A 27,839-nucleotide genomic window follows, 5' to 3' on the forward strand; every position below is an offset into this window, starting at 1 on the left:
GTGGGGGGAGGGGAGGGACATAAAGAAAACCAAATAAAAGGTGATGGAGGACAATTTGACTTTGGGTGATGGGTATACAACAAAATCGAATGTCAAAATGATCTGGAGATGTTTTCTCTGAATCTATGCACTCTAGTCTAGTTGACCAATGTCACTCTGTTAAAATTAATTGTCTAAATAAAATAAAACAAAAATTCTAATTGAAAACCTAGTGATTGAGAAAAGCCTTTTAATTATTTATCTAATGTCTAATATTTACCTAGTATCTTAGCCAAAAAGTTATATACTTACATGTACTAGGAGAGAGAATTCTGTGACCAGTTGGCTAAGTTCAACTAAGTCCTTAAAAAGAAAGAGAAAGAGGAAGTTACTTACTTTTATGCCTCACAGGTACCAAAGGAAAGTAAGTTTTAACATACCGCTTCTAAGTTGTCCCATGACTCTGCAGCATTTTGATCCCGAGGAATTTCAGGCAATGCATACATCTGAGCCACACTCTGAGGATCAGCTTCAGCTTCTGTAGTGTGAAATGCCCCTGGGTGAACAGAGCCTCATGTTTAGAGTTTATCTGTTTTGTTAGAAAGGCGAGAGCATGAACTGACTCTATAAAAAAAAATCCTCATTTAAAATGCTAATTAAATTCAGGCTAAAAGTAAATTGATTATTCTATAAAAATAGATTTATCTATAGGCAGACTGTTCCCAGGTAAACAAATATATTTTTCTTTAATTATTCTACAAGTCATTGAGAATAAAAAGGCTACAAATACTATCTACTCCATTGGAATAATCAGGGCTGGATGTGGAAAAAGCACGAAAGGAAAACTATTCTATTTGACCAACGTTCCATGAAGAGATACCCAGGTTTAACACGTTTCATTGCTAAATCAACTTTTTCTTTGGCTATTTAGCAATAAATATCAGATTCTCAACCTGTTAAAAGTAGGAAAGTCATGTGTTTTTAGTAATGAAAATCAGTCATTTTTGGTAACAAATCTGTCATTAAGCTAACCCCTTTCCCATATGTGTATTTTTATACAGATTGTTACCTTACTTCTTCTCTATAGAGTCATTTTTCTGGCCATACCTCCATTGCTCCAATTCTTTTCCGAGTTTAAAAAAGTCATCACCCCACCAAAGCTTTCCTCAGTAAACAGTTATGATGATGAATTAATTTATGCTCCACACTCTACCTTCAAGTGTTTCTATTTCCTTGTATTGGTTTTACTAATCAATCCTTCATTAAACTTATACAATGCCTACTATGTATATTCCGGTCAGTGTGCTAAAATCTTGGGGACACATGGTAAACCATAACAGTTCCAAGGGGTCAACCTAGGGTAGTGGCTAAGAGTATGGGCCTTATCAGATAGATTTGGGTAAGAATCCTGTTTGGCTATTAATTAGCATTTTGATTTGCGAAAGGAATTTCATCTCTCTGACTTATTTTCCTTATTTATAAAATATGATGGTACTTTGCACTGTGTCTGTCTTATATGTCAAGAGTAAGTGGTAAAAGTTACTGCCTCTACCACCATTGCTACTGCTGCTAATATTCATGGAGCGTACCATGTAATGTGTGATACAGACATGCTAACAGACAAGGTCAGTATAGTCTGATAAGAACTGTGACATGGGTAAATATAGAATGTTATGTAAGGACAAAAGAGAGATAGTTAACCTAGACTTTTGGAGGAGAGAGTGGCCGAGAAGGTTCTGAAGCTAAAGCCTGAGAATGAACAGAACTTATATACGTAAATGAACTCAGGCAAGATTGGAGGGAGAGGCAGAGAGTCTTCAGGTGAGGGAGAAATGTGCATAGGTTTGGGAACTGGAAGGAGCTCAGTATAGGTGAAGCACAGTCAATGACAAGAGAAAAGCAAAGGCTGAGGTTGCAAATCGAGGATGACATTACTCATGGCATTGTAAACTATGTTAAAGAGTTCTGTCTTTCTCATAAGATCACTATGGAACTGTTAAAAGGAGTAGGAGACTATTGGGAAGCTGGAGAGTTCTAGATCAGATTTCAGATTTAGAAAGGGAATAGTATGAAGAACAGACTTAGGATGGAGTTCAAAAGTAAAAATAATTAGATGGTGAAAAACCAGTTGCAAGGCTTTTCAATATGTTTGGTGCAAATGATGATGCTCTAAGATGGTGGCAGTAGAAATGTAAAGAAGAGATCCGAAGGTTTACTTCCCTTTTGCCCCCCTTACTTCATGCTTTAAACACCTTCCACTTCAATGTTTTCTGAGCACTCATTATGTATTGTGTTGGGACCAGGAATGAAAAAGTAATACAAAGTAGCTGCTCTCAAGGAATTTATATTCTAGAAGGATTAAACATGCAAGGAGACAACTGTAAAACAGTACGAGAGCTCATCAATATTTAAGTAAATAGATACAGAGACACATAGTACTTGTGGAAGTTCCAAGCTGGGGTGGTATCTGACCCAGCTTGGTGTGGTGTGCAGTTTATAGAACAGCTTCCTAAAAAATATTCTCTCACTAGGCAAAGAAAATAGAAATATAAATTCTAAGTAGATTCTATTCTTAATTTTTTTCAGGAACTGCCATACTGTCTTCCATAATGGCTATCTAGTTTATATTCCCACCAGCAGTGAATGAGGGTTCCTTTTTTCTCTACAGCCTCTCCAACACTTATTACCTGTCTTGTTCCTCAAAAAAATTAAGAATATAATTATCTCTCTTTTTTTTTTTTTTTTTAATGTGCCTTAACCGCAGGCCTTCAGCAGACCAAGTAACCCCTTGCTTGAGCCAGCGACGTTGGGCTCAAGCTGGTGAGCTTTTTGCTCAAACCAGATGAGCCTATGCTCAAGCTGACGACCTCGGGGTCTCAAACCTGGGTCTTCCGCATCCCAGTCCGATGCTCTATCCACTGCGCCACCGCCTGGTCAGGCAAGAATATAATTATCATATGACCCAGCAATCCCTTTAGTGGAATCTACCCAAAAAACTTGGTAACACTGGTATACAAAGATACACGTACCCCCATGTTCATTGCAGCATTCGTCACAGTGGCCAAGACATGGAAACAATCAAAGTGTCCCTCAATAGAGGATTGAATAAAGAAGATGAGGTACATATATACAATGGAATACTACTTAGCCATAAGAAATGATGATCTATTGCCATTTATAACAGCATGGATGGACCTTGAGAACATTATACTAAGTGAAATAAGTAAATCAGAAAAAGCTAAGAACTATATGATTTCACATAGAGATGGGATATAGAACTGAGACTCGCAGATGTAGAGAAAAGTGAAGTGGTTACCAGGGGGAAGGAGATGAGGGGAGGGGAGTAAAGAATAAATATATGGTGATGGAAAATAATCTGACTTTGGGTGATGGGCATACAACACAAATAACAGTCCAAATGCTATAAAAATGTTACCTGAAACCTATGTACTTTTATTGATCAATCTCACCCCATTAAATTTAATTTCTAAAAATAAACAAACAAGCAAATAATTTCTAAGTAGAGAGACCAGAATGAAAAAGGCCCTCAAAAAAAATATATATAGCTTAACCTAAAATCAACAGTTTGGTCTTGCCAAAGCATAATGTATAAAGGACATAAAGTTACAAGTTTAAGACATTATAGCTGGTAAGAAGGGGTCTTATAGTCCAGTTAAAGACTTTGGACTTTATCTGGTAGATAAAGAGAGCTGCTAAAGGGTTGTAAACAGGGAAATGACAGCAACATGTGACAGCTGATACAATCCTGAAAGTAAGTCATTATCATTATAACACTAAGTTCAACTTCTCTCTCAATTTCTTTTCCCATGCTACCCTAACTGAACAGTATTTTATAAAACTGCATTGCTAGTTTACTGTCAAAGTTTATGAATGTGCTACCTCTCAAGGGAAAATAAACTAAATTGTTTAAGGGCATAGTCAATTGACTAAAAAGTAATTTGTAGGCTTATCAGAATTGATTGTGATCTTTTAATTTTGAATCTTATATGAATACATTTCCTTAATCTTAAAGGAAGAGCAAAAACATGAGATACAGAGTTAGCTTTACATCAAACATTATGGTAAGTATCCAATACTTTAAAAGCTCTCTATGATCTTTACAAATGTTTAAGAGTCATCTACCCCATGTCCTAACATCACATAAAACACTTTCCTTTTAACTTCAATCAAGATAGATGTTACTCTAACACCTTTCTTACACTTAATATTCCTACTATAAGAACTCCAACCTCTTTAATAGCAGATGAATAATGATAACTTCATTAACTGACCCAATGTAAAGCATAACTTCATAAGCACAGCACCCACTCTAAAGATTTTTTAAGGCATAATCTTTGTACTATTAGAGAAGATTTAAATACATTATGCAGGGTATTTAAAAAAACGAGGAGAGCCCTGGCCGGTTGGCTCAGCGGTAGAGCGTCGGCCTGGCGTGCGGGGGACCCGGGTTCGATTCCCGGCCAGGGCACACAGGAGAAGCGCCCATTTGCTTCTCCACCCCCCACCCCCTCCTTCCTCTCTGTCTCTCTCTTCCCCTCTCGCAGCCAAGGCTCCATTGGAGCAAAGATGGCCCGGGCGCTGGGGATGGCTCCTTGGCCTCAGCCCCAGGCGCTAGAGTGGCTCTGGTCGCGGCAGAGCATCGCCCCCTCGTGGGCAGAGCGTCGCCCCATGGTGGGCGTGCCGGGTGGATCGCGGTCGGGCGCATGCGGGAGTCTGTCTGACTGTCTCTCCCGGTTTCCAGCTTCAGAAAAATACAAAAGAAAACCAAACAAACAAACAAAAAAAAAACGAGGAGAAATGATCATATATAAATTCTTGATCTAAAAAATGAAGGAATGGGAAATGTTTGACATGTTAGGCAAACAATAAGATTTCCTTCAGTAAAAAATAAAATAATGTGTAAGTCATTTACATCTCACTTAAAAGTAAACTGTGTATATATCTTAGTTCTAATGAGTCTTAGAACAAAGAAGTATTTTCTCTTCCATGGAAAATCCTGCTGTAAATTTACAAGGCTAAACATCACTAATCAATTCAAAGCATGACTAATAATTAAGAAAGGAAAGCCTTTAATTACTACAACTTCCATAATTCATTTATTCCAGCTTGTATTAAAAATCTGTACCTCAGTGGTCATCCACTGACTCTGAACTTTTACAAATTGCTATGGACATGAGGAGACAAAACATTGAGATAGATTATAGCTGTGGGAGAGAAGGCTAAAGAACTCTTATTCTATCCACGAGTCAAAATTGCTGTTGTTTTATATGACATAATAATCTCAGCTAGTTCTATGTATATACAAACAACTATAAGTATAAAGAATATAGCACTCACCACTGTTTTTCCAGCTCCAGTTTTTTTTGTTTGTTTGTTTTGTTTTTTTTTTTTGCATTTTTCTGAAGCTGGAAACAGGGAGAGACAGTCAGACAGACTCCCGCATGCGCCCGACCGGATCCACCCGGCACGCCCACCATGGGGCGACGCTCTGCCCACGAGGGGGCGATGCTCTGCCCCTCCGGGGCGTCGCTCTGCCGCGACCAGAGCCACTCTAGCGCCTGGGGCTGAGGCCAAGGAGCCATCCCCAGCGCCCGGGCCATCTTTGCTCCAATGGAGCCTTGGCTGCGGGAGGGGAAGAGAGAGAGAGAGAGGAAGGAGGGGGTGGGGGGTGGAGAAGCAAATGGGCGCCTCTCCTGTGTGCCCTGGCCGGGAATCGAACCTGGGTCCTCCGCACGCTAGGCCGACGCTCTACCGCTGAGCCAACCGGCCAGGGCCCAGCTCCAGTTTTAAAACCTTATTATTGACCATAAATTCAAACATTAAGATATTTTTAGTTGAAGTGAGAAATAAGCTTAATAACATAGACATAAGACTTTTTTCTCTGTTTAAATACCCATCCATTCATTCACTCATTTATTCATACTCATTTTCTCCCTCTCCCCACCATCCCTTCTTTCTTCCTCCGCACTTCATGAAGGGCACTGATTCTACTAAGAATTACAACACAATATATAAAAAATTTCCACTAAACTTTACTACATTAGAAAAAGTGGCATTATAACTCTAAATTAATTCAAAAGCATTTCCTGAATTTTTTCATGTTCTGACAGCTTAAAAATAGTGAATTAATATACTGATCATCTACATAAACCTATATATCAAAACAAAATGACTTTTTAGTCATGACTTAATTGTGAAAAAGGTTAGCTGTAAAGCAGAATTTTTAAGGAAATTAAAACCAATTGAAAAGACATTTTCTGAATAATAACAGAAAACCATCTACACGTTTTATGGAACAGTTCAGTACATGTATATACCTGTGGTAAAATCTAATATTTTATCAAATTCAATATGCTAGTCTGAAGTTCCCAGAAGTTTTAAGATTGGATTCTTTTCTTTTGTGAATATTTGTTTAAAATGTAATAAGATTCTGTTCCTATTGCGCTGGTAAAGTTGTGTGCTAGATGGTAAGAAAGACAAAGACAGAGAGAAGCAATGATTCACTCTGTATGACTTGATACACCTTTCTAAATACAAATCAAATCAGTAGGCTCATCACTTCTCTTGGTGGGAAGCAATATGCTAAAAATGAAGCTAGACACACAAGTGAGACAGAAGGGAGTTTGTCAGATCAAGCAACACTGGCAGAGAAGATTTCCTTTAGGATCTCAGTAGCTGGACAAAAGAAATAGCAAAATCATCACAGGTTTTCCCTAAACTTAATAAGCTCCTTTCATTCTCCAGAGAACATAAATACCTTATTCTACTTGTTATTTCTATCTGTAACTGAAAAACTATTTTTGTATTTTGATCTCACTCGCGGAAATGTAGCAACATTGCTTCTGAATCTCTGCTGATGTTTCCAACCAATTTATTTAGAATCAGATTGAATTTTCAAAGAAAAAGTATTTTAAGGCACTTAACTTCTATGCAAATCAACCACATTTTTTTCAGTATAGGCTGTCACTACTATAATGAGTATCTAAAGCAAAAATAAAGAAAAACAAGAGAACACTGGGTAAAAACATGACAGAATGACAGAAAAGATTCTATAGCTAAAAGAAGACCACACATGGAGCAAATCCAATTCCTAACCCACTTCTAAAGTCTTATGTAAATTAGTGCTTTCTTTTCATATTCATCTCCTCTTATCCTCTCAATTTTTTAAAAATAATATTTCTTGATTTAAGGCAACCTAGGAGAAATTCTCATATTTGGTGAAAAACTCAGGGACATAGTGAGACAGTTAATTTTAACTGCTTAATGTTGGCAATGAATTCAAAGTCAAAGCACAACTGACCAGCAGACCACTCAGAATTTGAAATTCTAATATTGTTTCAGATATAACTTAGGTGTTTCATTTTATAAATGGAATGATTACCTTAATCAAATCAGCACTGATTGCGGAGATTTAATTTTGTAGTTTCTCTCAGTGTTCAAGTGATTAGGTCTCAGGTAAATTTGGTGTTACAAGAATTGTGAAGTTTGAGAATCAATAGAATTGGAAAATAAATTTCATCTGTTATTTCTTCTCCCTCATATGATAGCTCTGCTCCAATATTTTTCATTTCCTATTTATTTACATATGCTTCTCAAATTTTCCCAACTTTTTTTTTCCTGCCAATCAGCTTCCTCTGGAGAAAGTTAACTGCAAGCAAACTGGTAAACTGCCTTCTTCTCATAACCAACCAGTTCCTCTGATGATATATACTGTAAATCCAAGTTTGTTGAGCCCAAACAATCTTACTATTAGAAACACAAATAATGTAAGAATAAAATAAAAATTAAAACAAGTATTAGAGGCCCTGGCCGGTTGGCTCAGTGGTAGAGCGTCGGCCTGGCATGCAGAAGTCTCGGGTTCGATTCCCGGCCAGGGCATACAGGAGAAGCGCTCATCTGCTTCTCCACCCCTCCCCCTCTCCTTCCTCTCTGTCTCTGTCTTCCCCTCCCGCAGCGAGGCTCCACTGGAGCAAAGATGGCCCGGGCGCTGGGGATGGCTCCTTGGCCTCTGCCCCAGGCGCTAGAGTGGCTCTGGTCGCAACAGAGCGACGCCCCTGAGGGGCAGAGCATCGCCCCCTGGTGGGCGTGCCAGGTGGATCCCAGTCGGGCGCATGCGGGAGTCTGTCTGACTGTCTCGCCCTGTTTCCAGCTTCAGAAAAATACAAAAAAAACCCAAAAACAAAAACAAAAACAAGTATTAGAATAGAATCATATTGTAAGAAAAATCTGATATAACTGAAATCATTTGTTTGCTGGTGATGAGAAATTCAAATATAAATAGCAAAAGAAACTGATGCCAGCAATGCTTTCCAGAAAAAAACCAACCTATCTTCACTGTTATTACTGCCATCACAACTGTCAAAACGTCTGGGTGCATGAGATGGCCCCTTCATCACATGGAAGTATAAAGCCCGGATTCTCTCCACATACACATAAAGTATCAGTTTTACAAAATGATAAGAACAGCATTCAGCCCCATCAGTATGGTAGTGATAATTATATATGAACAGAATAATGTCAACAGTAAATATAAACTATCAAAAAGCATTCTTCTCAAATACTCCAACTAAGGATTAAGTGCTAACATTTCCTTCTCCCCCAAAACCATTTTAGGTACTGGTTATACACAGAGTAATATGATTATAGCACACCTGAAATTACAAAACTTCCCTGTCTGGTTGGCTCAGTGGTACAGCATCGGCCCAGCATGTGAACGTCCTGGGTTCAATTTATGGTCAGGGTACACGGGAGAAGTGGCCATCTGCTTCTCCACCCCTTCCCCCTCTCACTCTCTCTCACTCTCTCTGTCTGTCTTCTCTCTCTCTTCCCCTCCTGCAGCCATGGCTCGAATGAGCAAGTTGGTATTGGCACTGAAAATAGCTCCATGGCCTCGCCTCAGGTGCTAAAATAGCTCAGTTGCTGAGCAATGAAGCTGTAGCCCCAGATGGGCAGAACATCAGCCCCAGACAAGGGTTGCCGGGTGGATCCCGGTTGGGGAGAATGCAAGGAGTCTGTCTCTCTGACTCCCTGCCTCTCACTTGATTATAAAAAAGAAAAAAACAAAGAAATTACAAAACTGTCTCTAAAAATATATTTACTCATTCACATTTAGAAAACATTTACTAATGGTCTACTATGTGCCAAGCACTAGGTACTATCCGCTATATACTTCCTATGTGCTAGGTACTAAGGATACAAATAAAAGCAAGATTATCTGGAAGCTCCAGAAGATGGCCTAAATGTTTCTTCCAATTTTTGTGTCCTACTTCCCTGTAAATTACTGGATTATTAACACTGAAAATAAAAGGTTAAAAATAATTAGGAACCTTCTATGTAAACGAAAAGAGGAAAACTGGGCAAGTGTAGCTTCTCTCAGATTCTATGTTAATTTGAAATTTACATCCACCTTTTCCATAAAGACTTAGGACAACTTAGAACATATATAAAATGTAACAAGATGGCATAAATTAAAGATTAAAAAGAAACTAAAACAAAAAGGACAATTATAAAATAAAGCCAGATAGTTTAAAAATTTGGCATTTGGTAGTTAAAATATTTGGATTTAAGCTTTTTAGTAGAGAAATAGTGATTCAATACCCATAAGATTAAAAAAAAATTTAAAACCATTTGCTTTGAGGTATTACTAATAGAATTAAACTAAGACTTTTTCTTCAGATTCCTTATAAATATATTATGATAATGCAATCAACAATTATCAATTACATCCTTAATAATGAGAAGTTTCACTGGGCTGTTTCTTAGAGTTTCACCGGGCTGTTTCATAAAAGTTGATGGTATAATCTCCAATGCAGATTTTTTTTATGCTGTCAGTTAAATTTAGAAAACTGAGTTGGGAGATACATTTCTGTGAAAATCAGAATGCCTAAGAATGAAACATGACAGAGCAGGCCACCCTTGTACTTGGAGATGAGGGACAAGTACTCTGTAAATAAGGATGACATTCTCCTTAGGAAATACTTTAAAATTTATTTTTAGAATATAGACAAATAGGTACTTGAAGCCCTGTAGTTCCATTTTATACAGCATAGCCTCAGAATTTTTATTCTGCAAAACTTCTAGAATATGCATTTCCAGGTACACTCAGGGTCCAAGAATTCAGTATACTGGAATAGGAGGTAATCCCTGGACATATATATTATCTTCAATATCTATACAAAGAAGTGAACTTTAATTAACTGTAACACTATGATAAAAAAACAAGACTAGTACATTACCACCAACAGTCACAGATCTGGTCAAAGAAGGCTGCAATAAAGTTTCTTCATCCTTAAATTGCTTTTCAAGTTCATGCACAGATTCCAGATGGAGTTGGAGAAACTCTGCTGTTGCTGCTGATGCTTCTTCTTTAACAGGATCTATCATTCTCTGCAGAACTCCTAGGTCTTCCTTCCGGACTTTCAAACAAAGTTTCTCCATTTCTCGAATGTTGGAGCGGAGTTGCTATAAAAAAAAAAATCATTAAAGCCACCATATGTCTTATTATAATATATCTTTATTTCCAGAGTTAATTTGTGATAATGGTTATGTATCAAAATGATTACAAGTATTCTGTAAAATAGAAGGTATGCATAATACTTTTCTATTTGTCATGTCTCTGACCAGACCAGCTTCTTTAGAACTCACATCCTCATACTTGAATTCATTTAGTGTTTTTCCTTCATTAAAAATGATTATTACAAAGGTAACAAATGTTCTTCATAATATATCAAAACTACAGAAACAGATAAAGAAAAATTTAATGATTTCCCTACTTCACCAATCCCACCATAGCCATTTGCTTTTTTACAAAAAATGGAATACATAATGCACAATAATCTGTAATTTGTCATTCAACACCCCCACTTAACAATATCATCACGGATATCCCTCCTGGTCAATGGCTGTACCACATTCCATAATTTGGATCCTCCAGGGATCAACCGTCATTCATATTGTTTCCAGTTTTTAGTTATTACAAACTATGAAAGAAATATTCTTGACTAAAAGTCCTAATATACTATAACAGTATATATTAGTATTAATAGTATAGTAAATACATACTATGTTTTGTACAAATGATTCCCAAAACTGAATTACTCAAAGGATAATGTGCATTTTTTTTTGAGATAGTAGGAGAGAGAGAGACAGGAAGGGAGAGAGAGGGTGAGAAGCACCAAGTCGTAGTTGCTTTCACTTTAGTTGTACATTGACTGCTTCTCATACGTATGTTATGTCCCCAGTTGAATTAGTGTCCAGTGAAGAACTTTAATACTATGAATGAAGGGGAAAATATTAATGGAGAGACACAAAGTACCCACTGAACTATAAAATCTGATACTACACAACAATGACAAAATTTTTATTAAAACTTGTTATAAGTTGTCCACTGTGCTGTTTTACCTTTTTATTCTTGTTTTACTTTCACTATTTATTTTTGAAATGGATATTACTATTATTCTCATTTTACAAACAAAAAATTAAAGCAAAAGATTAATAGTCCAGGATTATACTTCCAGTAAAAAGGAATGCCAAGAATCAAATCCAGGCTACACAGCATGTGTTTTCAACAACTTTACTATACAGGTACACCACCCAACAAAAATATAATGGAAACTGCAAATATAAGCCATATATGTAATTTAAAATTTTATAAGTCACATTAAAAAGGTAAAAAGATATATAATCTGTACTGTTTATAGATTTATGTTGTATTTTCTAGACCAGCCAACCAAATGAAAGGAACCCCAGCATAGATGGTTTCGCTGGCCAATTCTTCCAAGGATTTAAAGGAAAGTACACTAACTCATCAAGAGAACAGAAAAAGAACATTCTCTAACTTATTTCATGATATCAAACCTTGATACCAAACTCAACAAGGGGAGTAAGAAAAGGGAAAAATTCAGGTAAGTCTCAGTACTTGTGAACAAGAGGCAAAAATTCTAAAGAAGATATTAGCAGTTTCAATCCAGCATCACCTAAAAAAGAATAAATAAATAAATAATGTTCATGGATTGGAGGACTCAGTATTGCAAAAGATGTCATTTGGATAGACATATAGACCAATAGAGTCAATAAATCTATTTAATCTATAGATTCAGTATCTAATTCAATAAATTCAATATAGATTCAATAATATATAGCTTCAATAAATAATATATTTGAAAAAGGTTTTTTGTTTTGGTGTAACTTGACAAGATGACTGTAAAATATATATGGAATATACATTTTATATTCCATAGGGCTGACAACAGCTTTTATAGAAGAAGGTAGAACTTCCCCTATTAGATTGCGACTGATTATAAAGCCACAGTAATTAAGATAGTCTGATTTTGATGCAAGAATAGAAAAATACACCAATGAAACAGCCCAGGAACAACCCAAACATAAATGCACTGGATTTTTGACAAAGGTGGCGCTACAGGGCAGTGCTGGTGAAATGATCTTTCCAAAACCAGTGCTAGGTTATTCAGGTACCCATAAGAGAAAAAACAAAAGTTGGAAACACCACCTCCCACCATACACAGTAATCAATCAAATGGACTGTAAACCTAAATGTGAAAGGCAAAACAAGAGAAGAATAACTTCACGGCATAAAGAGCTCCTAGAACTGGCACAAAAAGCATCAACCATGATTGATTGATAACTTTGTTTTAAATTGAACGAACTTCTAGTCACAAGGGACACAACTGTCCTTTTTTTTTTTTTTTTTTTTTGTATTTTTCTGAAGCTGGAAACGGGGAGAGACAGTCAGACAGACTCCCGCATGCGCCCGACCGGGATCCACCTGGCACGCCCACCAGGGGCCAATGCTCTGCCCCTCCGGGGCGTCGCTCTGCCGCGACCAGAGCCACTCTAGCGCCTGGGGCAGAGGCCAAGGAGCCATCCCCAGCTCCCGGGCCATCTTTGCTCCAATGGAGCCTTGGCTGCGGGAGGGGAAGAGAGAGACAGAGAGGAAGGAGGGGAGGGGGGTGGAGAAGCAAATGGGCGCTTCTCCTATGTGCCCTGGCCGGGAATCAAACCCGGATCCCCCGCACGCCAGGCCGATGCTCTACCGCTGAGCCAACCAGCCAGGGCCAACTGTCCTTTTTTTAAAAAATAAAAAGGAAAAAAATATTGCAACACATACACTGATGAAGGAATCATAAACAGAATAAAAAAATAAAGAACTCTTATTACTTTACAGATCAGTAAGAAAAAGACAACCTGTATTAATGTGGTCAAGAAACCTAAAGAGGCACTTCTCATAAACAAATGAAGAATTAATCTCCTTAATGATCTGGATAAGTGTAAATTAAACCATAATTAGTTATCTGCTAAAATGAAATCTGACTTGACTTAGTATTGGTGAGGATCTGGCAACCATAGGAACATTCACTACTGGAAGGAGTGTAAAATTAGTACAACTTTTTTGAAAAATAGTTTGGCATTATCAACTGAACTTGAAAATAAGGATGTCTGGTGAACCAGCAATTCCTGTTCAACAAATACACTCGACGGAAATATACACACATTTGTACCAGTAAAAATATCGAAGAATGTTAGTAGAAACTGAAAAACCGTAACGTCCATCAATAGAAGGGATACACTATGATATAAACTCATACAATGGAATATATACAGCAAAGAAAATGAATGAATTGCTGCTACAGACAAAAACATAAGTAAATTCTAGGCCAGGAATAAAAGATATATTTATTCTGTTTATCTCAATTTATGTAATGTTAAAAAAACAGATTAAACTACAGTTTTAATGACACATTTTTATTATAAAACTATACAGAAAAACTAGGAAGTAGTTACCATATAAATCAATCTAGTGATTCATTCTGGGGAGAGAAAGTTGGTTATAACTGGGAAGAGGCTATAAGGGGCTTCTAGAATGCTGGTACTTGTCTATTTCTTGATCTGAGTAGTGGTTACATGAGAGCTCAGAGTATAATTTGTTTAGGTACATATTATGTGTTATGCACTTTATAGCATGTTATATTTCACAGTAAAAAGTTTTAATATATACATATATTTTTTGTGTGTGACAGAGACAGAGAGAGGGACAGATAGGTACAAACAGACAGTAAGAGAGAGTTGAGAAGCATCAGTTCTTCGTTGCAGCTCCTTAGTTGTTCATTGACTGCTTTCTCATATGTGCCTTGACTGGGGGGCTCCAGCTACAGCAGAGTGAGTGACCTCTTGCTCAAGCCAGCACTACCTTGGGCTCAAGTTAGCGACCTTGGGCTTCAAGCCAGTGACCTTTGGGTTCAAACCAGCAACCATGGGGTCATGTCTATGCCAGCGATCCCACACTCAAGCCAGGTGAGCCCGCACTTAAGCTGGAGACCATAGGGCAGTAGTTTTCAAACTTTTTGAAGTCGGGGCGCATTTAAAATCCTACAAATAATTGTAGGCACACAATATACAAATTTCTGAGAAATATGTTATAATAATTAAGTCAAATATTAAAGAAAAAAATATAATGTCCAAACGTGCTTTTATGATAATTAAAAGGAATAAATAAGACAAAATTAAATTTATTCTGACATTAAAATACATTTTTGTTATATTTTTGAGTTATGCTTTTTAGAATTTGTAAAAAAGGGGGTTAAAAAATAAAAAACAACAAAAAAGTTATCTTTATATATATATAGATATATTCTTAGTAAGATTTAGTAAATTTAGCAGGTCCTGGTGTGAATGTGTTAAGTTTTTTCATTCTTGTGTTTATGAGAAACATAATGATGTGTCCTAGTGATTTCTTCAATGTTTGGGCATATATTTGAAAAGCAAACTCTCATTTCTTCGTCAATACATTGAAGAATTCTCTTTTTACTCTTAATTGTGTTGAGTGCAGAAAACCCCCACCATACATATCATCTTAACTTTACACCAAACAAAGGAGAGAAGAAACTTGCCTCCAGTCTTTCCAGGGAACATGGGTGGTAGTGTAAACAATCCAGCACCACAGCTTAATAGCCTTTTGCAACCTAATCAGGCAAGTGAGGTGGAGTGTTGGGCAGACTGTCAGCTTACAGCCAATTCCCCACACCTCTGTCCCCTAAAAATCTAAACTCCAAAAACCCTGTTGGTTTTTTTGGTCCCCAACAGGCACATATTTCTCTGGAACACCATAGGGTGCACCTGGAAATCTTCTAAGGCGCACCAGTGTGCCCTGGCACACACTTTGAGAACCACTGCCTTAGAGTTTCAAACCTGGGTCCTTTGCATCCTAATGTGATGCTTTATCCACTGTGCCACCGCCAGGTCAGGCAGTTTTAATAATATTTTAAGAAAATAATATACTAACTTGTATGGTCAATTAACCTAAGGATAGAAACAAGTTTGAAAGCACTGGGGTACAGGTAAATTGGGTAGCAGTCTCGTAGAAGTGTGTTAGGTGCCATCTTGCTGGATAAAATATATTAATTCATTAATTCAACTAGACTATAAGGTTAGTAGGAACAGAAACTATGCATATTTTCTTCACCGTTATATCCTCAAGGCTGTGTTTGATCCCTGATATACAGTTTGATTCAATAAAACATGATAAAGAAATGAATGCTTTCTTATTATTTTCTACAAAATAGCAAAGCAGTGGTTCAACAACAAAAGGGATCACCAACTATCAAGAAGCTAGCTAGAGTGTCCTGGCTGGTGGCACAGTGCTAGAGCACCATCCTGGAGCACCAAAGTCACCAGTTCGATCCCAGGGACACTGCCTAGATTCCAAGGGCGCCGGTTGGACCCCAAGGGTGCCAGTTTGAGCCCGGTAAAGTGGAACGACTTGATGCTTTTCACTGTCTTCCCCCCCCTTCTCTCATTTCCTCTCTCTCTTTCTCAAAAAAAAAAAAAAAAAAAAGAAAAGAAAAGAAACTAGCTAGAATTCTTCCCTAGAAAAGCATAAAAGAAGTCCCTAGCATAGGAAACATTTCATCTTACATTAGTCAGAAAAAGTTAATGAAAGGAGTGACATTTTTGGAATTAATTCTGACATACAAACATAAAATATTAAGTGGGAATGAAACCTATGAGAGAAAGTAATCATGCAGTCTTGGAATTCATACTAGTTACAGAAAGGAATACTGGAAATAGTGATACTTTAGGGAAGTGAATCAAGTTTATAGAGAAAATAGCTGTATGATGCTATAGTAGAAATTATATTGCAATAGGAATTTTTAAAAGGAGAGTTTTTAAAAAGTGAAATTCTGACACTGAAAAAATGTTCATCTGATAAGTAAATAAAGTGGCATCTTTAGAATCCAATCTAGTTATATAGGCATGCTATCATACGTTTAGAATTTTAAGAGACTTAAAAAAAAAAGAAATGAAAAGAAAGGCATGTGAATAAGGATGAATACAAAAGAGTGGTGTGAAATGAGGAGAAACATGTAAGTAAAATAAGAGCCCAGAATGAGCGGAGGCTGGTGAAAAATGTTAAGAACAATAAAAGAGTTTTAAAAAATACACGTAGAGCAGGATGAACAGGATAAAAGGTTTAGGCCTACTGCTTGGGGCAGATGGTATAATGTTAACAGATGATGCAGAGAAGCAGAACTACTTAACTCTGATTTTGCTTCTGATCCTCTATTAAAGACAAATATTCAAAACGGAAAGAGGCATAAGAAACATGCTCAAAGGACACTTGAAACATCTAACTGTGAGGAGGTATGATCTGAGCTGCCCCTGAAGAAGAATACAGGGAAAACAGAACATCCTAAGTAGAAAGACTAGATTGGGAAAAGACAGAAGTGAAGTAAAAGGGTAGAAGCTTTCTAAATACTATATTTCATCAATTTTAGGGCACAATGTCTACTCCAAATTTTAACATCTCTGAAATTGGAATTTATCTTCAAATAGATGGTAAAAAAGTACTGTGTTATTCTTAACTGGCGCCACTTTCTCTTTCTTCTAGGTACTCAAAATAAAGGTATATCTTACAATTGATGGTGCCTTGGATTTTACTTCCTCCCTAAGATTCTATAGTCAGAGTAAGGATCAAGGATCTTAAGTCTCAATTAATCACCTTGTGAATATTTAAAAGCAAAATTTAAGTTTAAATTTCTTTAAAACTTATCATTGAAAATAAGTTACCTTCTAATAGCATTCAGTTTGGCTTTTTTAAAGGCTTTTAAAAATTTATTGATTTTAGAGGGAGAGAGAAGTGGGGAGAGAGAAACATTGATTTGTTGTTCCACTTATTTATGCATTCATTGCTTGATTCTTGTATGTGCCCTGACAGGGGATTGAACCCACAACCCTGGTATATGGCGATGGTGCTCTAACCAACTAAGCTGTGCAGTCAGGGCAGCATTTATTTTGGAATCTACTCTCTTATATTCTCTTCCATTCTCTATCTGGCCTTGTTTCTCGCTAATCATTTCTGTTCTCCTAACTTCTGTCTACTGTTGTCACTTTTCCCTCTTTCCTCCTCATTCCCTCTCCTTCCTTTCTATTGCTTCTCCCTTTAAATTCTTTATTTTTTATTTTTTATTTTTTACAAAGACAGGGAGTCAGAAAGAGAGAGAGATAGGGACAGACAGACAGGGACGCAGAGAGATGAGAAGCATCAATTATTAGTTTTTTTTGCAACACCTTAGTTATTCATTGATTGCTTTCTCATATGTGCCTTGACTGCGGGCCTTCAGCAGACCGAGTAACCCCTTCCTTGAGCCAGTGACCTTGGGTCCAAGCTGGTGAGCCTTGCTCAAACCCGATGAGCCCGCGCTCAAGTTGGCGACATTGGGGTCTCAAACCTGGGTCCTCTGCATCCCAGTCTGATGCTCTATCCACTGTGCCACTGCCTGGTCAGGCTAAATTCTTTTTTTTAAGTTAAAAAATAGCTCAGGTATTCTATATTCCTTCTAGTAATATCATGAACGTCACATTTTACAAATTCCACTGACTTTTCTGTATTTATGCTACCTTTGAAAGAGTGATAGACTCTCTGTACAGTATTATCTTTCTAAATGTAGTCTGAAATCTACTGAATCAGAACTTTGAAGGTGGCCAGAAACCTGTATTCTCAACGAGTTCTGCATCACCACTGCTATGGCAGACTAGACTGATCGAGTTTCTCTAAAAGTCAGCTTACTATTCTTCAGTGAATCATTACAGTAATAACACATTTCTAACTTTTTCACTTTCTTTCAAAATCTGATCACAAAATCTTTTTCAATGCTAATATTTTCTTATCCCCAAGAAGAAAATCTATTCTACTTGCAATTTCATAATAATTGACTGACTGCAGCTTCTGCAGAACTTGCAGAGCAGAGTACTGGAGAGGTGAGAGCAGTGCAGAAAGAGAAACCCCGGAGACATGCAGAGAACTGACAGAACATGGAGATGATGCATATAAGGAAACTGCCCAAGGCTGGGAGGGAAAAATGATTCAAAAAGATTAGAGGGCCCTGGCTGGTTGGCTCAGTGGTAGAGCGTCGGCCTGGTGTGCAGGAGTCCCGGGTTTGATTCACGGCCAGGGCACACAGGAGAGGTGCCCATCTGCTTCTCCGCCCCTCCCCCTCTCCTTCCTCTCTGTCTCTCTCTTCCCCTCCCGCAGCCAAGGCTCCACTGGAGCAAAGTTTGCCTGGGCGCTGGGGATGGCTCTGTGGCCTCTACCTCAGGCGCTAGAATGGCTCTGATTGTGGCAGAGTGACGCCCCAAGATGGGCAGAGCATCACCCCCTGGTGGGCGTGCCGGGTGGATCCCGGTGGGGCGCATGCGAGAGTCTGTCTGACTGCCTCCCCGTTTCCAGCTTCGGAAAAATACAAAAAAAAAAAAAAAAAAAAAGATTAGAGAGAACAGTGCCCAGCAGTCACTCAAAGCTGGAAACACTGTCTGTTCCCACCACCTAATCTGGAAAAACTCTTAATTCACAGGGCATGGGTAGAGCACTCAGAAAGGTTTTACTTCAGTAGTAGAAAAATAATTAGCCCTAGACTGAACATTACTCCAGTCAATCCTAATAAATCATAAAAAACTTAAAAAGATTAAACTGTTCCCAAGTAACTATATTCCAGAACAAAGCTTAAGAAGATTTATAAGAACACAAAAATATCTAGCATCCACCCAGGCAAAGGTCACCCAATCAAAAAGTTACCAGTCATGCAAAGAAATTTTTAAAAATATGACCCATAATGAGGAGAATAATCAACTGAAACTGATCTTGTATTGACATAGATATCAGAATTAGCAGAGAAGGATATTACAACAGTTATTATAATTATATTCCCTATGTTCAAAGGGGTAAGCAGAAACATGGAAGATATATTTAAAAATACCTTAATCAAAATTCTAGAGTTGAAAACCACAATATGAGAGATAAGAAATACACAGAATAGATAAACAGAGTAGACACTGCCGCTGCTAAGACTAGCAAACATGAAAGCACAGAAATAGAAACTATCCAAAATGAAAGACACAGAGAAAACAGAATAAAAAATATTTAAAAGATCATTAATGAGCTGTGAGATAACTCCAAACAGCCTGACGCATGTGTAGTTGGAGGCTCTGAGGAGGAAGAGAGATGGGAAAGGACAGAAAATTATTTGAAATAGTGGCCAAAAGAATTCGAAATTTGATGCAAACTATAAATCTAGAGATCCAAGAAACTCAACAAATTCAAAACACAAAAAATATGATAAAGGGAAAATCATAAAAGTAGCCAGGGAAAAGAGACATTACATACAAAGGAACAAAGATAAAAATGAAGCAGATTTCGGAAGAATAAATATAATCAAAATGGCCATATTACCCAAAGCAATATACAAATTTAATGCAATTCCCATCAAAATTCCTATGAGATTTTTTAAAGAAATGGAACAAAAAATCATCAGATTTATATGGAACTATAAAAAACCCCGAATAGCCAAAACAATCCTAAGGAAAAAGAATGAAGCTGGGGGCATTACAATACCTGACTTTAAACTATATTATAGGGCCACAATAATCAAAACAGCATGGTATTGGCAGAAAAATAGACACTCAGACCAATGGAACAGAATAGAAAGCCCAGAAATAAAACCACATATATATGGTCAAATAATCTTTGATAAAGGGGCCAACAACACACAATGGAGAAAAGAAAGCCTCTTCAACAAATGGTGTTGGGAAAACTGGAAAGCCACATGCAAAAGAATGAAACTCGACTACAGCCTGTCCCCGTGTACTAAAATTAATTCAAAATGGATCAAAGACCTAAATATAAGACCTGAAACAATAAAGTACATAGAAGAAGACATAGGTACTAAACTCATGGACCTAGGTTTTAAAGAACATTTTATGAACTTGACTCCAATGGCAAGAGAAGTGAAGGCAAAGATAAATGAATGGGACTACATCAGAATAAAAAGTTTTTGCTCAGCAAGAGAAACTGATATAAAAATAAACAGACAGCCAACTAAATGGGAAATGATATTTTCAAACAACAGCTCAGATAAGGGCCTAATTTCCAAAATTTACAAAGAACTCATAAAACTCAACAACAAACAAACAAACAATCCAATAAAAAAATGGGAAGAAGACATGAATAGACACTTCTCCCAGGAAGAGATACAAATGGCCAACAGATATATGAAAAAATGCTCAGCTTCATTAGTTATTAGGGAAATGCAAATCAAAACTACAATGAGATACCACCTCACCCCTGTTAGATTAGCTATGATCAACAAGACGGGTAATAGCAAATGTTGGAGAGGCTGTGGAGAAAAAGGAACCCTCATTCACTGTTGGTGGGACTGTAAGGTAGTACAACCATTATGGAGGAAAGTATGGTGGTTCCTCAAAAAACTGCAAATAGAACTACCTTATGACCCAGCAATCCCTCTACTGGGTATATACCCCCAAAACTCAGAAACATTGATACGTGAAGACACATGTAGCCCCATGTTCATTGCAGCACTGTTCACAGTGGCCAAGACATGGAAACAACCAAAAAGCCCTTCAATAGAAGACTGGATAAAGAAGATGTGGCACATATACACTATGGAATACTACTCAGCCATAAGAAACGATGACATCAGATCATTTACAGCAAAATGGTGGGATCTTGATAACATTATAAGGAGTGAAATAAGTAAATCAGAAAAAAACAAGAACTACATGATTCCATACATTGGTGGAGCATAAAAATGAGACTAAGAGACATGGACAAGAGTGTGGTGGTTACCAGGGGTGGGGGGAGGGAGGACAGGGGGAGAGTTAGGGGGAGGGGGAGGGGCACAGAGAACTAGATAGAGGGTGGCGAAGGACAATCTGACTTTGGGCGAGGGGTATGCAACATAATTTAATGACAAAATAACCTAGACATGTTTTCTTTGAATATATGTACCCTGATTTATTAATGTCATCCCATTACCATTAATAAAAATTTATTTAAAAAAACAAACAAACAAACAAAAAAAACAATTCAAGTAAAAAGACAGCTGAACATCTTGAAAGTACTGAAAGAAAAAAAGTCAATGTATAATTCTACATTCAGCAAACTTTCTTTTAAAAATAAAGGCCAAATAAATAAAGGCTTTTCAGTTATCCAAAAGATGAAAAGATTAATCACTAGTAGAACTGCCCACCAAGAAATGTTAAATTAGTCTTTTAGGTAAGAGAAAAACAATATGAAATGGGAATAAGGGTTTACACAAAGGCATTAAGCACATCAAAAACAGAAATGACACAGGTAAATATATATATTACCCCTTAATATATAAATTACTTGAAAATGATAACCAACTGTTTAAACATTACAAAGTATACAACATATAGTATAAGTAAAATATATGACAATAGCCACATAAAGACTGGAAAGGGAGAAACAGAAGTATATTTTAAGTTTCTTAAACATATGTAAACCAGTGTACTATATCATTTGAAGATAAATTATAAGATGTATTCCATGAACTCTAAAGCAACCACTAAAATAAAAGATTATAGCTATCAAGACAAGTAAAAGGAAATAAAATACAATTAATTAAAAATAAAATGGAAATATAATTAATCAAATAAAGATTAAAATTACAGATGCCAGTAGAGATTATTAGAATAGGTAAAATTAAAGACTAACCATATCAAGTGTCTACTAGGATATGGAGGAACTGGTGGGAATATAAAATGGTACAGCCATTTTGGAAAAAGAGCTTGGAGATTTCTTTAAAAGTTCAAGAATAACAACTACTATATGATCCAGCCACTCCACTTATAAATACTGAGTATAAATAAAGAAAAATGAAATCCTTTGCTCATACAAAGTCTTGTATTCAAGGCATCTTTATTAATAATAACCCCAGGTTGGAAACAACCCAAATGTCTGTCAATAGATGAATAGATAAACTGTGGTATATCCACACAACAGAATATCTACTCAACAATAAAAATGAATGAAATGCTGATAAACATTATAACATGGATAAACCTCAAAATATTTATGCACAGTGCCTGACCAGGCGGTGGTGCAGTGGATAGAGCACTGGACTGGGATGCGGAGGATCCAGGTTCAAGACCCCGAAATCATCAGCTTGAGCGCGGGCTCATCTGGCTTGAGCAAAAAGCTCACCAGCTTGGACCCACGGTCGCTGGCTCCAGCAAGGGGTTACTCGGTCTGCTGAAGGCCCGCAGTCAAGGCACATATGAGAAAGCAATCAATGAACAACTGAGGTGTTGCAATGAAGAACTGATGATTGATGCTTCTCATCTCTCTCCATTCCTGTCTGTCTGTCCCTATCTATCCCCCCCCACCTCTGTCCTTGTAAAAAAAAAAAAAAAAAAAAAAAAAAAAAAAAAAAAAAAGGCCCTGGCCAGTTGGCTCAGTGGTAGAGCGTTGGCCTGGCATGTGGGAGTCCTGGGTTTGATTCTCCGCCCGGCACACAGGAGAGGTGCCCATCTGCTTCTCCGCCCCTCCCCCTCTCCTTCCTCTCTGTCTCTCTCTTCCCCTCCCGCAGCCAAGGCTCCACTGGAGCAAAGTTTGCCTGGGCACTGGGGATGGCTCTGTGGCCTCTACCTCAGGTGCTAGAGTGGCTCTGATTGCGGCAGAGCATCGCCCCCTGGTGGGCATGCCAGGTGGATCCCGGTCGGCACATGTGGGAGTCTGTCTGGCTGCCTCCGTTTCCAGCTTCGGAAAAATACAAAAAAAAAAAAAAAATATATATATATATATTATATATATATATATTTATATATATATATCTATGCAGAGTGAAAGAAGTCAGACCAAACAATGGACTGCATATTGCATGAATCTATTTATATAAAATTCTAGAAAACCCAAACTAATGCATAGTGAAAGCAAGCGGGTCAGTGGTGGCTTAGGTGGGAGTGTGCGCGCATGCGTAGAGAGAGGAAAGGAGTACAGAGAGATGTGGAGGAAGAAGCACGGCCGAGGGTTACAAAGGGGTATAAGGAAACTTTTGGAGGCAATAGGAAGATTCATTATCTTGACTGTGGTGATGGTATCATGGTGTATACATGTGTCAAAACTTATCAAATTGTGTACTTTTATAGTATATTAATTTTACCTCAAGAAAACTAGAAAAAAGCATAAAAATACAAGAATAATATTATATATAATTTATATATAGTTATATATTCAGTAATAAATAGTTAAATCATGGGAGAAGGTTTCCCTCAAATGAAGATAAAAACAAGGTAATGGAATTAAGGAAGAGAACACAGGGGACTACAGTGGTGTTTCTAAAATTTTCTTCAAAATGGAAGAAATTGTGTCATGAAAGAAAGTGTGGCAAAAAGTTAAGATTTGACAAATTTGGGTAATGAGTAAATAAGTGTTATATTATTTTTATTATTTCCTACATTTTTGTACGTTTGAAGTGCCTGTGTAATTTTTCAGCAAGGTACTTCAGCATTAAGGCTGATGTCAGAGTAGTTTCTTATTCCTTTGTCTTCCTTGTGAGTTCTGAATTATATATTTACCAGGGCTACAAAAAAAGTAGTTAAAAATCTATCATATTAGCCTCCTGATAGTCTATACAAATATTGTAGACTATCAGTATTCTGTATGATATTGTCTGCACATGTGTTTATCTGCATATTTTCTGTACATAATATGCTGATTATTAATTAGCCACCTACCTGGTATTCTTGCTTCTATCCTTGCCCCCTTAGAATCTACCCTTTTCATAAGAGTCAAGGTGATCTTTTAAAGCCCTGTCAGGTCATCTTCTACTCAGAACCTTCCAAAGGTTTTCTACTCAGCCTCAAGTTACCATATCCTGCAAGGTCTTCCATAATCAGGCCCAGCTGATCTCTCTGACCTCATCTCCTTGCTCACATCAGCCACAATGACCTCCTTACAACTCCTTGAATATGTCATGCATTTTTACCTCCCAGTGACTTCCCCTCTGCCCAGAACAGTATATTCCTCATGGTTGATGCCTTTACTTCCTTCAGCTATCTGCTCAAATGTCATGAGAAACATTCCATAACCACTCTCTATATTAAAAAGTCATTACCTTCTTTGATCCCGTTAACCTGCTCTACTTTTACTTCATGGCACTATAACCATCTAAACATATATTTATTTATTTTAAAAATGACCTGTCTCTACTTTTTACACTCATCACCCAGATTATAAATTCAATGAGAACAAGAATTATTTTTTGTTTTGCTCACAGCTATATCCCATTGTCTAGAATAGTATCTAGAACATAGTAAATGTTCAAATGTTTCTGCTTTTCTAATAATCAGGTCAGAAAAGTAGATGGTATGCCAAGTTCTAAAAATTTGCAGAAATAACCACAAGTTAGACAAATGGGTCTATAATCAGTGCAGTATGTTTAAGAAAAAGAGAGAGTATACTAATTCAGTAATTAACAAGCTTTGCATTATGCAAGTAGTAAACTGTAAACTACGGTCAAATTTCCAGTAAAATAACGGTGACATCTCTCTCTATTCAGTTTTATAACTAAAAAAAATTTCTTTTTTTTGAAATGAGAGGCAGGGAGGCAGAGAGACAGGCTCCTGCATGTGCCCCGACTGGGATCCACCCAGCAAGCTCGTACAGGGCAATGCTTTGCCCATCTGGGGCAGCTGCTCTGTTGGTTGGCAACCAAGCTATTTCTGCATCTGAGAGAGGCTATGGAGCCATCCTCAGCGCCCAGGGCCAACTTGCTCGAACCATTCAAGCCAAGGCTGTGGGAGGAGAAGAGAAAAAGAGAGAAAGAGAGAGAGAGAAGGTAAGGAGTGGTAGAGAAGCAGATGGTTGCTTCTCCTGTGTGCCCTGACCAGGAATCAAAACCAGGACATCCACATACCTGGTCCATCTACCACTGAGCCAAATGGCCAGGGCATGACTAAATTTAATAAACAGTTTTTCACAGGGCATGGGTAGAGCACTCAGACTAAATTTTATGACTTTTTTCCCCTTCTTTCAGTAATATCCTGAACTTTTTGTCTAAAGGTAAAAGATATGTTTAAATATATAGTTATGATATATATACTGATAACACTGGGGAACAAAAATTTTTGTTGCATCCACAAAAACACTTGTTCTTACCTAATTCAAGTGTGCTGATCTCAAACATGACATTAGTTTTTCTCTGTAAGCTACATTTTTTTTGTATATCAAGATTTTAGGTTTTCATCTTATTGTAAAATTTTCAACATTTAGTTTAACATAATGAAGTAGAATGTCTTCATGGGCATCATCTTTGTGAAAATATAATAATTTATATAATGCAGTAAATACACTAATACACTAAAAGGTATGATTGCATCAGAATTTGTCTACAATTTTGAAATAGAATATATCAAAACATTTTAATCATAAAATTTGCACAAAACTTACTTAAATTCTATTCAGGCAAAAATTTGTGTTTGTAGCTCTTGTGTTTGTGTACTTGTTGAGGACAATCTCATTTGATGCTCCAGCAGTAGTCTGATCATCACTAACAGCTCCAAGATTTTCGGGAAACTTATCAAGGTGACTGTTCAGGAAGTGAATCTTAACACTCATGTTACATCTAATGTCGCGGAAAGCCAACAGCATCCTTTGAACCAGAAGTTCATAGTTTTCTGTTTTGTTGCCAAGGAAATTCTTTGTACCTGCCACAAAAGACTGCCATGCTGCTTTCTCCTCCGTATTCATCTTCCTGGCAAATTCTTCATCATATATGAGGGTTTGAATATGAGGTCCATCAAATACACCTGCTTTTATCTTCTCGAAAGACAAGGCAGGAAAAGCAGAAATAATATGTTGAAAGCATTTACTTTCTCTATTCAAAGCCTGAACAAACTGCTTCATTAAGCCAAGTTAGATGTGAAGTGGGGGGAAAAACGATCCTGTCTCGATTAACTACAGGTTCATTCACAATATTTTGCATCCCTACTTTCAGAGCTTCACATTTCAGCCACTCCTTCTGTGTCCAGTGTTTCTCCCAAGCTTGGCTGTCCCACAAACACAGAAAGCAAGGATATTTCGTGAAATCTCTCTGTTGTCCTAGCAGGAAATTTTCCATTTTAAGATCCACACAAATGATCCAGTTGCTCCTCATAATTCAGTAAGTCAAGGACAATTTTTATGTCATTATAATCTTCTCACAGATGAGTTGAATAACCAATTGGAACTGCTGCATAAAATTACCGTTGTGTAGGAGAACACATTTCAGACTGTGTTTAGAGCTGTCAAGAAATAGCTGCCATTCTGTTGGACTGTAAGGGGTAACACCTAGCTGGCTGAGAAGACTACTGATATCATGACAGTAAACAAAGTGTTTGTCTTCGGAAAAAAAGTCCACAAAAATTTGTTCACGCTTCCTGAAATGGGATACTTTAGCTGACTGGTGAAGTACATTTCTTTCTTGAAGGCTGGAGGCTAAAAACTCAGCTGCTTTCTTTGATAGGCCCAAATCTCTTACTAAGTCATTCAATTCAGGTTGGCTTAAACTGCTGAGGGGTTAATGACTGCTTGGCATCAGAAGAAGACCCTTCAGATTCTACAACCATTTCCTCATGCATCTTATCAAAATACACTTGATCACCATGTTCACTTTCTTCGTCCTTAGAAGAAATAAAACCATTGAAAACTGGAACCGGGAGTGTCTCAGAATGTGGGATAGGTCGGATTGCTGAAGGAATATTAAGATATGCGATCATATGCCGTTTTTTCTTGCCGATGCCCTTTGTATGGATCAGACAGAAATAACAGTCACTGCTGTGGTCCTTAGGTTCACGCCAAACCATGGAAATACCAAAAGGCATTTCTTTGCATTTTCCTTTTGTCCAGTCATGAAGCATTTCCTCACAATTATGACACACAATATGAGAAACCCAATTCTTGTCTTGATTGCCTAGGGGAACTTGAAAATAGGCAATATATGCACGTGTCACAAATGATGAAATATTGCGCCTTTGACGTTGAAGTGTGTAACAGTCACATATATAACAGAAGGTGTCAGGACTATTTTACATTTACACCTACTCAAAGAAGCCATGATTCAATCTTAAAACAAAATAAGAGGGTGTTTTTATCAGATAATAATTTTTTACATTTAAAAACAACTATAATTATTTAAAAGTGATGTTTGTAAAGCATTAATTGCCTTATGGTTATGTTCAATCCAAGAGTCATTGCCCTTTAACTCCAATTTAAAAACCAATGCATGCCATTAACTGTAACAAAAAGAACTTAAAATTGCATAAAAACTACAGCATACACCAAAAAACGGATTTCAGATTTGGAATCAGTGATGCAGAAATATATAGAAACAGTTCTAAAACCTCATGTAACAGAAAATGAAAAAAAATTGTTCCCTAGTGATTGGAGAAAAGTAATTCTGAATTAATTAAAATTCTGAAAAATGGCTACTTACATATTTAATAATTTAAAAATGATTATGCATATATTT

At 37.2% G+C, this 27,839-nt stretch overlaps 1 protein-coding gene across 5 annotated transcripts in view; it reads right to left on the reverse strand.

Annotated features, from left to right (window-relative positions):
- STX17 (syntaxin 17) overlaps positions 1 to 27,839 on the reverse strand; it is a 77,905-nt gene that overhangs the window by 19,213 nt on the left and 30,853 nt on the right. For 4 of the 5 annotated variants that reach the window (XR_010749193.1, XM_066367560.1, XM_066367561.1 and 1 more), the window contains exons 4-6: positions 10,236 to 10,461; positions 420 to 535; positions 292 to 342 (exon numbers count right to left, since the gene is read on the reverse strand). Coding sequence is in view for 4 of the 5 variants with exons in the window: in XM_066367560.1 (XP_066223657.1) it covers positions 292 to 342; positions 420 to 535; positions 10,236 to 10,461 (393 nt within the window). In the remaining variant the exon portion in view is untranslated. The remainder of the gene's footprint in view (positions 1 to 291; positions 343 to 419; positions 536 to 10,235; positions 10,462 to 27,839) is intronic. The other variant, XM_066367563.1, reaches the window with a different exon arrangement.

Source organism: Saccopteryx leptura, chromosome 2 (genome assembly GCF_036850995.1).
Source record: "Saccopteryx leptura isolate mSacLep1 chromosome 2, mSacLep1_pri_phased_curated, whole genome shotgun sequence".
Lineage (NCBI taxonomy): Eukaryota > Metazoa > Chordata > Mammalia > Chiroptera > Emballonuridae > Saccopteryx > Saccopteryx leptura.